This window comes from Saccostrea echinata, unplaced genomic scaffold (assembly GCF_033153115.1).
Source record: "Saccostrea echinata isolate AGI-Se365-2 ecotype Australia unplaced genomic scaffold, CSIRO_AGI_Sech_v1 ptg000015l, whole genome shotgun sequence".
Lineage (NCBI taxonomy): Eukaryota > Metazoa > Mollusca > Bivalvia > Ostreida > Ostreidae > Saccostrea > Saccostrea echinata.
This window is the reverse complement of record NW_026889764.1, coordinates 11,514,401-11,529,087: the sequence shown is the minus strand read 5'-3', so window position 1 is coordinate 11,529,087 and position 14,687 is coordinate 11,514,401. Positions and strand designations below refer to the sequence as shown.

The window sequence follows — 14,687 nt, the reverse complement described above, 5'->3', positions numbered from 1 at the left end:
AAAAATGAATTCCAGAGTTGGACCAGCATGCTTGGTCATCATGCAATGTTTTCTTCCGATCATGGCATCTGGACAATTAGATCTTACAACGGAATATAGCAAGAATGTATCAGAAACTCCTTTCTCAAAGGAAAAATTATTAAGCGAAACCCTCGTTCAACTTTATAAAGAAACAATGATAAGGCTTGAAATCGGAAAAAAATATGAATTTTGGCGGAAGAAGTTTCAATTTTAAGCAGGATATGAGAAAATTGAATTTGATTTAAATTCCGCAAATCCTTAATCCCAGCTGAGTTACAGTCAGAAATGACGGTAAATCTCTTATTTGACTTCTGTTTTATATTTACTGACCCTTAATTTTTCTATTAAATCAACCCTTTTATGTACATGATGGTGCTAAAATATCACCAGTAATGTTGATCCCTAGAGATCAACTCTTGAATCCATAAAATCAGTGAAAGGAAGAATTGTTCATCCTCTAATTTGTTCACATCTTGAAGTTCGGAATAAGTAGTGAAAAATGTTACAAATTTAAAAAAAGCTTGATATTTAGTTACTAGCAAAACTTGAATGCGAATTTATTTTGTTTCATTTTGATTTGATGTGAAACATTTATTAGTTCTATTCGTTCAAAGTGCTCTTTTAAGGTAAAGCAACAGCACAAGTACAAAACTGTTTTAACCGTTAGTTCTTGTGCACTTCAATACTAGAGATAAATCTTGACGGCAATAAAATATCCATTAGCCGATTGTTTCCATGATGATTTTTTTAAGTGATATGCAAACCTAGTCATTGATAGAGAAGTCTAAATAAGACACAAACAAAGCGTCTTCCCATTGAAGCTTTCAGGTGGAAATTTATATGATGTCCTTTGAAATTGGTATTTGAAGTCCTTGCTCCTTCTGATAATGTCTTGACAGGTATTTTAAACATGATATACAAACCATAACCCATAGTCCTTTAAGGAGACTTCACTTCATTGAAAGATAGAGTGCGTTTGTATTTTATATCTTACTTTGGTATCAATATTACGCCTTAAAAATTCCGAGTGTATTTTTCCAATTTCTTGATAAAGCCGTGATAATTGTTAACGATCTGATCTGAATATGAAAGAAGTTAATGCTACAAAGTCCCGCATGCATTTTCTGATTAAATTAAACATGATATTACGTAAACGTATTTATTTTGCCCAAACATCAAATTAGGAAACTGTGTAATAATGATTCATAAAACCAAATGAATCATCTAATTACAGTGTAATATACCAATATTAAATTTTTTAAAATGTTTTTTCTCCACATTACATAGGAATATACTCGAATCTTTAAACAACAATAGAACTGAAAATATTTGAGAATGAAGGTACTCTGAAAACGTTCAATCAATTCACTCACTCAGGAAATGTAATTCACAAGCAGCATCTGAAACAAGACTGCTAGTCTGAAACAAAGAAGCAAGAAGATGCAATGTCAATTTAAGGTAAGGCTTAAGTACATTGGCAAGACAAGATTTTCCTGAGAAAAAAAGGTTTAATACATGTTTTTTTTTCACTCATAATATAGTGACTGAGAGTGGTCTTCCATGTAGAATTCTCCACGCGGTGAAAACCAATAAAGCGTATGTTACAGAGATAAACAAAAGCACGTGTGCTTCCTTCTACGGTAGAATTATCTATACAAGAAAGAAAAGTAGTGATGGCTTTGTAGTACCTTGTGTCCAGGGGACAGAGAGCAAACAGATCGTCATTTATCATAGCTATGCTGGGAAAGGCAAAGATATGACAGGTGCTGCAAAGTAAACCGGTGTAAAGACGAATAATGACCCCCATAGAATAATGACCAGGGGGTCATATTTCAACGACAAAAAATGACCCCCAGCCGTAGAAAAAATTATTTTTTTGTAGAAAAAGAGACCTAGGGGTCAGTATTTTATGTGTGCGTCCTATAAAAGACTGACCCCCGTTGAAAAATGACCCCCTTTCCAATAGAATGCATGATACAAAATTTATAACGGGTGATAAATGTCAAAGTTTGAACCTCAATGTTTGATATTCTTCTTTATGCCCTTTTTGGCCAACACTGGACGAACGAGCAATTAAAATGCAATGAAACCGCAATACATTTACCTGCATATTTCTATCTTTTAAGCCTATTGTGTTCTCAGCACATATTGAAAATCGCAAAATGGCTACTATTGGTTATAACTGTTAACGTAATTTCCCTTTATGACTGTCTTCCATTTGTTTCATATTTGGATATTTGACTGATTATGGACATTCATAGCTAATTAACAGACAAGCGGGATGTTCTGGCATTTCATAGGTAAACATGTCTCCCAAAGTAATCAGCATGCTTTGACTAGGAAACTTTTAAAAAAAAAAATGAAGAAAAAAAAGAATGAGATAAGTTTTCAGAAACTAATATGGAAAGTTATGCAACGTAATATATATGTGTATTTTGAATGACATAAAAAGTCGTACAAATGAGGTAGAATGTATTGAAAATGACGTTATAACTCGTGCGAACGACATACTGTATATATATATATATATATATATATATATATATATATATATATATATATATATATATATATATATTTCTTAATGAAAAAATGGTGAAGATAACGAACAGTGATGATTTTAAAATATCCACAAGCAGTACAATTTTGTTAACAGGGCATAAAAAAGGACCCCCGAAAATTGTGGAGGTGGGATCAGGTGCGTAGAAAAAGTAAGCATCTCCTGTTGTCCCGTCACACCCGCCGTGAGCGCTATGAATAAATCAGGTAAACGGCACATTCCGTTGTCGAATTTAGTATAAAAACAAGGGCCAAACAATTGACCCAATTATAGGTTATATTTGTTGACAGGGTCATTGATACGACCATTGCATCTACGAAATGCTGACTTTAAACGAGGTTGTTGAAACCCCTGTAACATCAACTTACAAGTATCTGTCAGTGGCCTGCCTCGATTTAAAAATTAATCGTGCTCTCGGGTATCGAATAAGTTTGTATACGTAAACAATATATGCAAATGATGCAGAATATTACTTCATAAATAAGGAAAATTGACAATAGAAAAGGCTGGAGTCATCCCGTTTGTCAGACAATTTAGTTGTTAGTTGGTCTTTATCGTCTATAGTCAGTAGAACGTCCAGATATGAAGCAGACGTGACAAACATAAGAAGGACATAAAATTTCTGCATGTCTGAAATATAAATAATCTTATAATGTGCATTCAGGTTTATTTATAAAAATTGGTCTACTCTATGGGAATTTCTTTTCGAGTATAAAGAAGTAATACAGAAGATTCCCAGTATAATGTACATTCAAGTCTGTTAACATGGTCGTCTGAGAATAGGACACATACATGTAAGAGGAATATTTTTTAATCCACTTTAAAACAGTGATACATTTGTCAAATCATTTTCAATACAGTGTATATTGAAGTAGATTTATGTTTTCAATTTATAATTAAAGACAGACTATTTTATTGACCTTCAAGCTGAATACACGTATAAGGATTTATTTTTCCTACATTGAACTAAAAATAGATTGAAAACAATTCTGTAAAGTAATTTCACCTGTATCTGAATTCTACTCAAGTGAACATAATATTGAAGCAAAAGAATTGGAGAAGAGGGAGGTATTGTTCCCCTTTTCTGAATGTAAATCTTAGCAATTTCTAATTTGAAAATGTTCATTGAAAGTCTTGTAACCACCCCTTCTTTCTTATACAGTATAGTTAAAAAATCTCTCCTACTTGAGTGAACAAGATGAACATAACATTCAGGCACACAGAATCAGGGATGGGGCGTCCACCCCTTTCTATTTCCATGAACGTATTTATTTTTTTTACTTTTTCGCTTGAAAATGGTCGTTGCAAGTCTGGTTGTGCTGCCCACAACTTTTTGATACAGTAGAGTAAAAGAAAATCCCACTTACATCAATAAACTTTTTGAGGGGTCCATCAAAGATATTTTTAACTAAAATGATTTTTTGCCTCTTATAATGCGCCATTTCCTCTTTCGATGCTATGCCTGACATATATTTTTTTTTTACATTGCACCAAAACTAGATTTCAAATGCAAAATTAATACTGGTTATGCTTATGTTAACTCCTTTTCTTTCACTGTGTTTGGTTAGGACTTGAGCAAATGTAAACAAGAAACTTGACATGTCTGCTTAATCAGTTTGTATCAATATAATCGTTGAATCATATAATAAAACAATTATTGCTGTTTTTTTTCTGTAAGGACGATCAGTGATTTTCCGTTATTATTTTTATTTTGCCCCCTAAAAGTTTCAACTTTAATCCGCTTTAATTCACAAGGGGTCATTATTCTACGGGGGTCATTTTTCTTCACGTGGGGTTTGCATGTTTTTGGGGTGATGACACTTTTTCTACGGGCAAAAGGGTCATTTTTCGACGTCGAATAATGACCGGGGGTCATTTTTCGCCGTTGAATAATGACCGGGGGGTCATTATTCGACGTCGAAAAATGACCCCCGGTCATTATTCTATGGGGGTCATTATTCGTCTTTACACCGGCTTAGTGCGGTTCTTACGTCATGTGAAGTATGCACCGTTTAGCAATATTTTTACGACAATTTGTTTCTAATGAAGTCAATTACATAATGTAAACAGTCAAACAGTCCCATGACCATTATGAATAATAATTGCAGAGATGTTAAGGGAAGTAACTCAAAAATAAAGAACGGTGCCGGTATGTCTGTGTCTTGTTTCTATATATACATTTTCAGACAAAATAACTAGATGTCATAGGAACAGAGGATACAATAATGTATATTTGGTGAAAGCCTACAGAGAAAAATTATGTTGGTCTCTTTTATCAACATTTTGCATAGGAAATGCAATGAAAATTGTAAAATCATTGATTTGACGAAATCTAAAAAAGAATGTTGGATTGGTGGGTTAAACTAACCAGAATATAACCTTTTTAATACCATTAAACCTACTGAAAAATTCTTGAAAAACACTATACGATATCCAGGAACCTTGCCAATGTCCTTAAAGTGACTTGGGAATGGAACTGCTTCGAAAACATCTACCCTATTATTTTTCCTTATATACTGATCTAGGCCATTAGATTTGCATAAACTAATAACATGCATGCACAGATGCAACAATAGTAAAAGAAGGATTTTTAGATGACTTGGAATAAATCTGCACCAAAGATCATCTCGAACACTCATCCGTAAGATATATTTCACATGTAGAATAAAAAAATCAATATTGATAGAATGCATCCTTAATGTCTTCATCCATGTAAGTCAACTTAGAATTTTAATTTTGAAAGAAAATTAATAAAGTATTTAATTTCAATCATCATCTGGAAAATCCAGTTTGCTTCTATAACCTTATTGCAAACTAACTTAAACATCATTATTCCATATCAGATTCAAAATCTCAAAAACCCAAAATATATATAAAGAGTGCGTATGACGAAATTTCATTAGGAACCAGATCCCTTTGAATCCCTGGTGATTCTCAGGGAAGAGATCTAAATTCTAAAACGTACATGGCATGGCCAATTTCATTTCAAAAAATCTTATTTTTGAGTCATCCACATCTCCCCTGGAGATCCATGATTCCAAAATTGATATTTCAAAACCTTACTGCACATCTACAGGACTAGAGAACAATCATACACAATAAAATGCCCTTTAATTTGGTACCGATAAACTTTAAAAATAACGTAATATTTAAGTAATTTTTGTAAGACATTTAAAGTAATGGATAAGGTAAGAAGTTGACAAAATGTAGCAATGTAAAGACTTTGTTCATTTTGTGGATACCCGTTTTCTTTTATTTACAATATGACCTTTTTTTCTTCCACCTTTTGTGGTGTTTATCCGATTGTTTTTTTTTTTTCACCTGGCTTGGATTAGAGCGACGGTAGTTTATTGGGACGTAACTGACAAGATCTGTAATGTGAATAGATGAAATGAAGCTTTTTTCTTTTTTTATAATATAAAAAAATTGAAATGGGTTAAAAATATTAGTAAATAGACGATATTAAGCACATGTGAATAACTTTGAATATCAAAGTTATTCACATGTATTAGTATGTTGTAATAATAAAATTCACGGCGGGTGTGACCGGTCAACATGGGATGCTTACTTCTCATAGACATCTGATCCCAACTCTGGTGTTTCCAGGGGTCCGATTTTTGCCCTGATTCTTTTTGTTTACTGGATATGTGAGACTGATGACTATTCATTATTTTCACCTTTTACATATTAACATTTTTACATATACACTAGACAAAATTGCTAACGCACCACCAACGAAAATTAATATTAAACTTTTCAATACTTGTTTGTGATGTATATGATATATAATATTATGTTACTTAAATAAAAAATGAGGCATTTGAATGTCTTTACTGATAGATTACTACATTGTTTCCTGAAGCGTAACAATTTAATAAAAAAAATTAAAATCATGTCTTAACTTTTTTGGAAGAATAAATTTCTATTTTTCCTAATATTTGTGTTCTTTATATTTGTACTAATTAAAAACTCAGAAAAAAGTTATACCGTATGTGGCGTTTGACCCTAGAAGAGCGTGCTAAAGCAGACAGTATGGTGGCTACAAGTCGTTCCTTTGGTGGAATTTATCAAAAATAAAAAATAAAAAATGGAAACAATTAAAAGATTATGAATTCCTCTAATGAGAAATTGTTGCAAAAAGATTAACAAACATAAAAAAATGTTTACAATGGATAGCCACGGCATAAAGTAAGCAGCACACAATAATTTGAAAATTGTACCACAAAATTGGGTCAACCGGAAGTTGGGTGGATATGGTATGGACACCAAGGCACTGGATGACTACTAGGCGATATGATAGTCAATAACTGTATGTTATTTGATTTTTAACTGGGAGACTGCTTCCGTGGCAACCTCACGGACCACCTTTGGTGATCGCCAATTTCATATCTGGGCAAAAACAGTGCAGTGCACGTCGGAAAATTGGTTTTCGGGCAAGATGGTCATTTAAGGGTCTTGTCATGATACCAAGACAATTGTCAAACCCATTGTTTTGGAAAAGATGGCATATTATATATACTATTACCGATCAGGCAAATGTTCAATTCAGAAATAATAATAACAAGTGGTGCGTTAGCAATTTTGTCTAGTGTACACTTTTACATATAAAGATAACAAGACAACAAGCCAACATATATATATTTTAAAAAGAAGGCTTAAAGTGATCAAGATCTACTGTTGGTAAAGTGCGAATCGAGAAAATCTTGGTTTTGGACACTCGCTACTATTGGCACCTGTAAATTGTCTAGTCAATTTTATAATTTTTGAAATAACACAATAAAAATCACTTTTCAGAAGGCAAATGTAATAAATAGTTAAGCGATTGGACTGCTTTCATACCCGTAAAGTGCTCAATAGCTAAACATTACATATAAATGGCTGTTTACATCGTGTTTTCATGTACTCACATTCGAATGATACATATAGGACTACATATTGGACAGCTAAGTGGATAAACTTAACTTTAATTAAACGTTATTCAAAACTATGGACACAAATAATGTGCTTTAAATGAATAATTTCCATGGAATTTGCCAATAACTAGCAAAATCATTTTGTAGGTGCTACAACTGGTTTCTGTACAACGTTGACACATGCGACTTTTTATTTTTGTGAAAATGCGACAATTGGTTTATGTAACTAAACGTTAATAATATGAAATTGTTCAAACTTACATGAAAAGAATAATAGTTTTTAAAGTTTATAGTCATTTTTGAGCATTCCTTGAAGCAATACAAAATGTTACATCAATTATTTATACGGATATTGCGTTTTTGACTTAATTATTTTTTTTTTACTTTCAACTACAGTGATATGGTATAAACGAGCAAGACGTTGACACTAAATATTAAAAACTCCACCAGGTATATACGAATGGTATGGTGGCAATAACTTTTTGTCCAGTGAAATACCGATCAAGATTTTTAAAGCAATAAACTAATGCATAATGGAAATATTTTTCCTTGCAATATATATTTATTTAGAACACGATGTTAGCATCTTTAGCATTGAGTTGCGTTTAATAAATTCTACATTCATCCATTATATTAACATCTCAGACCCGATTTTTTTTTGGGGGGGGGGGAGAGAGTTGTACTTTTTCTGTAGATTTTGCTGAAGTTTGATTCATGTTTGTAAATTTTCATGTAGACCTGTTCCCCCCACTTTTATGTAACCGTAAGGTAGCTGGTTTTTTTAGCTTCCTAGTCAAAAAATGAGATAGACGACCAAAGTGCCACCCATACAAAAATCTGTTCAAAAAATTATGCGCTTGGCACTGGATTATTTCTCCAATTTTTTATCTCAACTGCTCAAAAGTCAAATTAAAAAAATCCTTAGATCCTTAGGTACTTTCTGTTTCACATATTTTAAACACAACAATTCCTCTGCAATAACACTGACAATGTTTATCAGTTAAATAGTTAAAGTTGAAAAGAAAAGGAACAGTTAAACTGACATGTGGAGGATAGATGATACCTGCATAATAAAAATCTTCTGCGGGTGTGTAAATATTGCAGTTTTTCTTGTTCAGATTAAATGAAAATTGAAAACAATATTTCAATAATCATGTCTTTCAAAACAAAATCCATATGAATTAACATACACAAAAAATATAGTAACTTTCATTTCATATAATCAGTAGTTAATGAAATCCAATAGAAAATACATAGAGGATATCAATGTTTTGAAGTTCGATATGGAATTTATTCCACGAATGGAACGGGTTTTTTATATATATTTTTTTACGAGTGCGAAGCATCAGTGAAAATATTAGAAAATCCTGTTTCACGAGTGAAATAAATTCCATATTCAATGATAAATTATTGATTTTTATGTTTATTAAATTTCTTTGAATTTTCGATTTCCTGTCTTTTTGTAACACATTGTCAAAGGCTTATGTCATAGTTGAGAGAAAATTATTTGGAAAAACTTTGGCAGTTTAAGTCTCTGTCTTGATGGTTCATATACTCTCTCTATCTTGTAACAGGCCAGGGTTTTTGTTTTCCTACACTCTTCTTGAAGAGAAGAAAAATCTCGAGTTTTCTCGCGCTTCTGATATTCTTTCACACTGGGACAAAATATCGCTTTTATTCAATTAATAAATTACAGTTTTTCACTGTTGAAAATGTAATGAACGTAACTATCAAATATGATGGCATATTTCTGCCCCCTACATGCAAGATAAATTATGTTATCATGCAACACAATTATGTAGACATGCGACTTATTTATGTCAGCATGCAAAATAATTATGTTGACGTGCAAGTTACCAATCTCTCTAGAGAATCTAATTTTAATGTTGATTAACTTTCTTACTTATGCCATTATATGACATCATACAAGCAAGATGTAACAGAATTAGGTGGACATGCGACTTATTTATGTTAACATTCAAAATATACTTATGTTAACATGCGAGTTAATTATGTCAACATGCGAGATACATGTATGTATGTTGACATGCAACGTTTTATCTTGCATGTTGACATAAATATCTTGTATATTAAAATATAATTCGCATGTTGATATAAATAAGTTGCATGTTGACATAAATAAGTCGCATGTTGACATAGATAAGTCGCATGTTGACAAAAAAAGTTGCATGTTAACATTATTATCTTGCATGTTGACATTAATACACTAGTGTAAGTCGCATGTCAACAAAATTCTGTTGCGTCTTGCTTGTATGATGTCGTATTCCGGCGTTATTAAGTAAGTTTACCAACATTAAAATTAGATTCTCTAAAAAGATTGGTAACTTGCATGTCAACAAAATTAATATGTAGACGGTGCGACCGTCAGATGTGGATACTTAAAAAACTCCGAAGAACTTTTGAAAATTTGAAATAACAAAATTTTACTAAAATCAATATCATCCAAAAGTACGACTTTTCAACACTTTATACAACCACTCCCCACGATAAATTGAAGTCCAGGCTTTTTGACATCATAGACAGCTGCTTTTTTCAATAAAAAATGGAACTCGTACATGTAAATATACGTACCTTGTCATTGGTCATTTACAAAATTATTTTGTTAAAAAGCACTCTGATTGTACACACAAGTACTCTGAAGTTGATATTAAAAAGATGTTTGAGTTTCTGATTGACAATATCTATGTAGTTTTTGGAGATCAGGTCTTCCAACTATCTGTTGAAATTCCCATGAGTACCAATTGCGCCCCCTTATTAGCAGACCTATTTTTGTATTCGTATGAAGCAGAATTTATTCAAGAAAATCTACATGAGAGGAAGAAAACACTTGCTGTGGTCTTCAACTCGACATTTCGATATATCGACGACGTATTATCAATTAACAATAGTTACTTTTATTCATATGTCGACTCAATATATCCAAGTGAGCTTGAAATAAAAGATACCACAGATTCTGATACCATCTGTTTCATATTTAGATATTTTACTAGAAAAGGACGTTAATGGTAACCTAATAACAAAGCTTTATGATAAACGTGATGACTTTAACTTTTCAATCGTCAACTTCCCTTACTTATGTGGCAATATACCCTTTTCACCTGCATATGGGGTTAATTCGATACGCAAGAGCATGCTCTACGTATGAACAATTTCTAAAACGAGGCAAGCTATTGACAAACAAGTTGATGAAACAAGAATTTCAACAGCCTCGTTTGAAGTCATCATTTCGTAAGTTCTATGGTCGATACAATGACCCTGTCAGCACATACAATCTATCATTGAGTCAAATGCTGACTGGCGTTTTTCATACTGATTGTTAGGCCATTATTTATACACTGAACTGTCTATGTATTTTTTCCGGTGTTTGTTTCCCGATCTTGACAAGGAGTACAGGCGGGTGTGACCGGTCAGCAGGGGATGCTCACTCCTCTATGGCACCTGATCCCACCTCTAAATTTTGAGGCCCGTGTTTGCTCTGCTCCAAATTTGTATCGTTCATTGGATTTTCGGGATTGAATACTGTTCATTATCTTCATATATCATAATGGTGTTTCTTTATTCAAGTATGCGGGCAAAAATACTTTTTTGTTCTTTTATGATAGCTTTACAATTATTAAAGTATATGATCAACCAAAGGACTAGTTTTGTATTCATCCGATGACTTTCTGATCTCGGACTTTATAAAGTGTATATTCTAAGATTTTCTAAAAGTCTTCCTAAATCTATGGCTTAAAAACCCTTTGTTTCTTGAGATTTAATTCCGTAAGAAGTAGACTTTGTGCATTTAACATTAAAAATATGTTCTTTTCCACGTTTTTTTTTCTATATTAATGATTCATAAATATTAACTCTGAATTCGAATATGAAAAGAATGTCCAACAATGTGTCACCTACATTGCTCCTTGACAACTTATTTTTATCAGTGTGTGCGTGCAATTTAGGACATTTTGACAAGGAATTATAGATTAAATCTATCTTTGATCAGAAGTACTTGGAACATGAAAGAATTCTTTCTCTTTTTGTCGTGGATATACGTATCTTTCTCTTCTCCGATTAATTTAGAAACAAGATTGGGGAAATTAGAGGAAAGTGCCAGGAAACATGAACGGGAAAACGTATACTTGAAGGAAACTGTTTCCTTGTTAAAATTTGAAAATTCAAGATTATCAAATAGAGTTAATAGTCTTATTCTTGAAAATTCTTATCGAGGTGCCGAAAAAGACAAGAGGTTGCTTCACCAAGGTGAGTATTTTGATTTTTCCACAAAAGATATTTTTCTTGTATTGACTATTGAAAATATTGCTATTCTAATCTTACATAAATATATCAGTGTCAATGTATTCCGATATAATCCTTATTCACCACTTGCGAAATAAAGATACTAACGTTTATTCTAAAACATATTTAAAAAAGGAAAAAATCTCGATAAACAGTCAACTTGCGAATTCATGCTTTGTGTTAATGGTTATGTATGTAAGGAATCTTGATAGGGTCATCTATCGTACAATCGGATTATCAAGGTTCGAAGTACAGTTAAGGTGCGCAATGGAAATATCAGCGATTTTTTATGATACAAAATATATTCTTTTTTAGGATGGCAATTCTTTTTAAGTACTTTACTAATATCGGACAAATGTAATGGTTATTAACTATATATTGAGGACGATTAGATTTTCTCTTTAGACTTGTCACGTGGTTTTTAGCACATATACTTGCAGTATTGAGGTCACCTATAAATTTCAATAGTGCAAGGGTATAACCAAGTTAAAATTCAAAGTTTAATTTTTAAATAGTTTCAACACCCATTACAGTTTGTGAAAAGTGCTGCGATCCCATATAGATTCTACTATTTCATTATTAAAATCATATTTGTATGAACGCATACTAAATTTTTTGTCTGGTCATCTTCATTAAATATAGAAATAATTAATTCAGTTTCAGTTTCAAGATTTCAACAGGATCGAATCATTTTTCAAATAGCTTAATACTTCTAGAGTTTATGATTAAAAACTTGTCATGATCCTTTGAGGATATGTCCTTGCACTAGATCGATTTATTAAGACGCTTAGATTATCCCCCAATGAACCTGCGTATAAATATATGGCAGTATCCGTTAATATGGAAATGTACGGAAAATATGAACAAAATCATTATAAGGACATTGCATCCAAATTAATGGCCTCTTAAAATCTGCAAATTATATTTTATCTGAGTATAAAATACATTTCCTCGTTGTGAAAATATTACTTGATCCGCATCTCACTGCATTCAAACTGCGTCAAGTTTTACAGAATGACGTCATATCGACAATTGCAGTGCGATCAGTGACTTGTTTGAAAATTGCAATGTGGGATTTAACTAACGACAAAAACGCTTGTTAAAGTAAGCTTTGATGTGGTTTAATTATCTCCTACAGTTTAAAATCGCAAATCACTTCATTTTGATGTTTTTTATGGATTGTTAGTTAGGGTCGGGTCGATTGCACAATGACGCCATAGTGCGATGACAATGCAGCGATAGTGTATGGAATCCGGATAGGGCCGCGTAGTTCACAATCGCACCATCAAGCATCGATTAAAAGGTCTATGGCGCGATAATGCGACGGCGCGATGACGATGAAGCGATAACGCGATGACGATGATGCGATAGCTCGACAATACGATAACGATGGTGCGATAGCACGATGAAGCGAGAGTGAACATTGCTTCATCGTCATCGCATTGTCGCGCCATCGCATCATTGTCATCGCGCTTTCGCACCATTGCTTCATCGTTATCGCACTTTTGCTTTATCGTTATTGCATTATCGCGTCATCGCACTATCGACTCAAACCTCGATGGTACAATGGTGCGATAGTAAATTATATGGCCCTATCCGGATTCCGTAATAGTGCGATGACGATGAAGCGATAGGGAAATGTTGAAACAATTGGATGATAGTGCGAAGAGGCGATGACACGATAGCGATGACGCGATGGCGCCAACGCATCACTGTCATCGTGCTATCGCACCGTTGGGTCATCTTCATCGTACCATTGCATTACCCAGTCATCGTCCCTTTTGTCAATGCTCGATGGTGCGATAGCGTAATACGTGTTCCTATCATTTATGAGCCATTCTGCTATGTACAGTACTTGCTTTAAATAAAGAATCTACTATACATGAATCAATATCGATTTAATCATTAAGAGATGTTGTTGAAAAGTCATTTTAAGTGCAAATGATATTATTTTTCAAATAGGTTTGGTCATAGAAGGAATTGGTTTCTATGCCTACATGTCAAGAGACGAGCCCGACCCTCGAGGTCATCACACTCTGGTTTACGACGTGACACAGACGAATTTAGGAAATGGATACAATAAAGATACCGGTGTATTCATTGTTCCTCGAGATGGGCTTTATTCCTTTACGTGGTCTACACGAGTAGAATGTCATCTTGCACACACTACAGATCTCGTCATCAATGCAAAAATTATGGGAAGTACTTACGCCTTCTGCGGATATAACACCGTTACTGGTCACGTGGTAGCAGCAGTTGCCCAGGGTGACGTCGTCTTCGTGCGCACACACTCCACTTCTCCAGGTCAAGGTGCAATTAAAAGTAATGAATTTGGAAGGTCGGCTTTTTCTGGTTTTTTGATTGAATAAAGAAGTAGTGTCATGTCATAATTTCTTGCGTATCTGTGTCATATTATCGAATTTTTCTTTGTTTTATATTAAACAAAACCAACGTATTAGTTTACACATTTTAGACATTTGTTTTGTTTGTTTGTTTGTTTGTTGTTTAACGTCCCTCTCGAGAATTTTTCACTCATATGGAGATGCCACTACTTGCCGGTGTACAGCTGCAAATTTTGACCTATGCTCGGCACTCAGGGCCATTGAGCAGTGAGGGATCTTTTTCGTGCCAGCACCTACTGCGACACGGGACCTCGGTTTATACGGTCCCATCCGAAGGACCGGTCTCCACGTCCCACAGTGGGATTCCAACCCGCGACGTAAGGATCAACTCCTTACTCCGCTCATCTAGAGTAGACGCTCTACCACTGAGCCACGCGGGCACAGGCATTTGTTATTCATGTCTAAAATATACAAATTGAATCCTATGTTCTTTGGTCGTTCGTCCTTGACATAGTGTCCACCGCCGGCTGTGTCCAGTCCACAGACTGAAGA

At 33.7% G+C, this 14,687-nt stretch overlaps 1 protein-coding gene across 1 annotated transcript; it reads left to right on the top strand.

Annotated features, from left to right (window-relative positions):
• The first annotated feature begins 11,513 nt into the window (after positions 1 to 11,513).
• Positions 11,514 to 14,167, top strand: LOC133187617 (complement C1q-like protein 3). Its single transcript, XM_061323037.1, has 2 exons — positions 11,514 to 11,757; positions 13,756 to 14,167. Exons 1-2 carry the CDS (start codon positions 11,514 to 11,516, stop codon positions 14,160 to 14,162), a joined length of 651 nt encoding a protein of 216 aa, XP_061179021.1. The 3' UTR covers positions 14,163 to 14,167.
• The last annotated feature ends 520 nt before the right edge of the window (positions 14,168 to 14,687 follow it).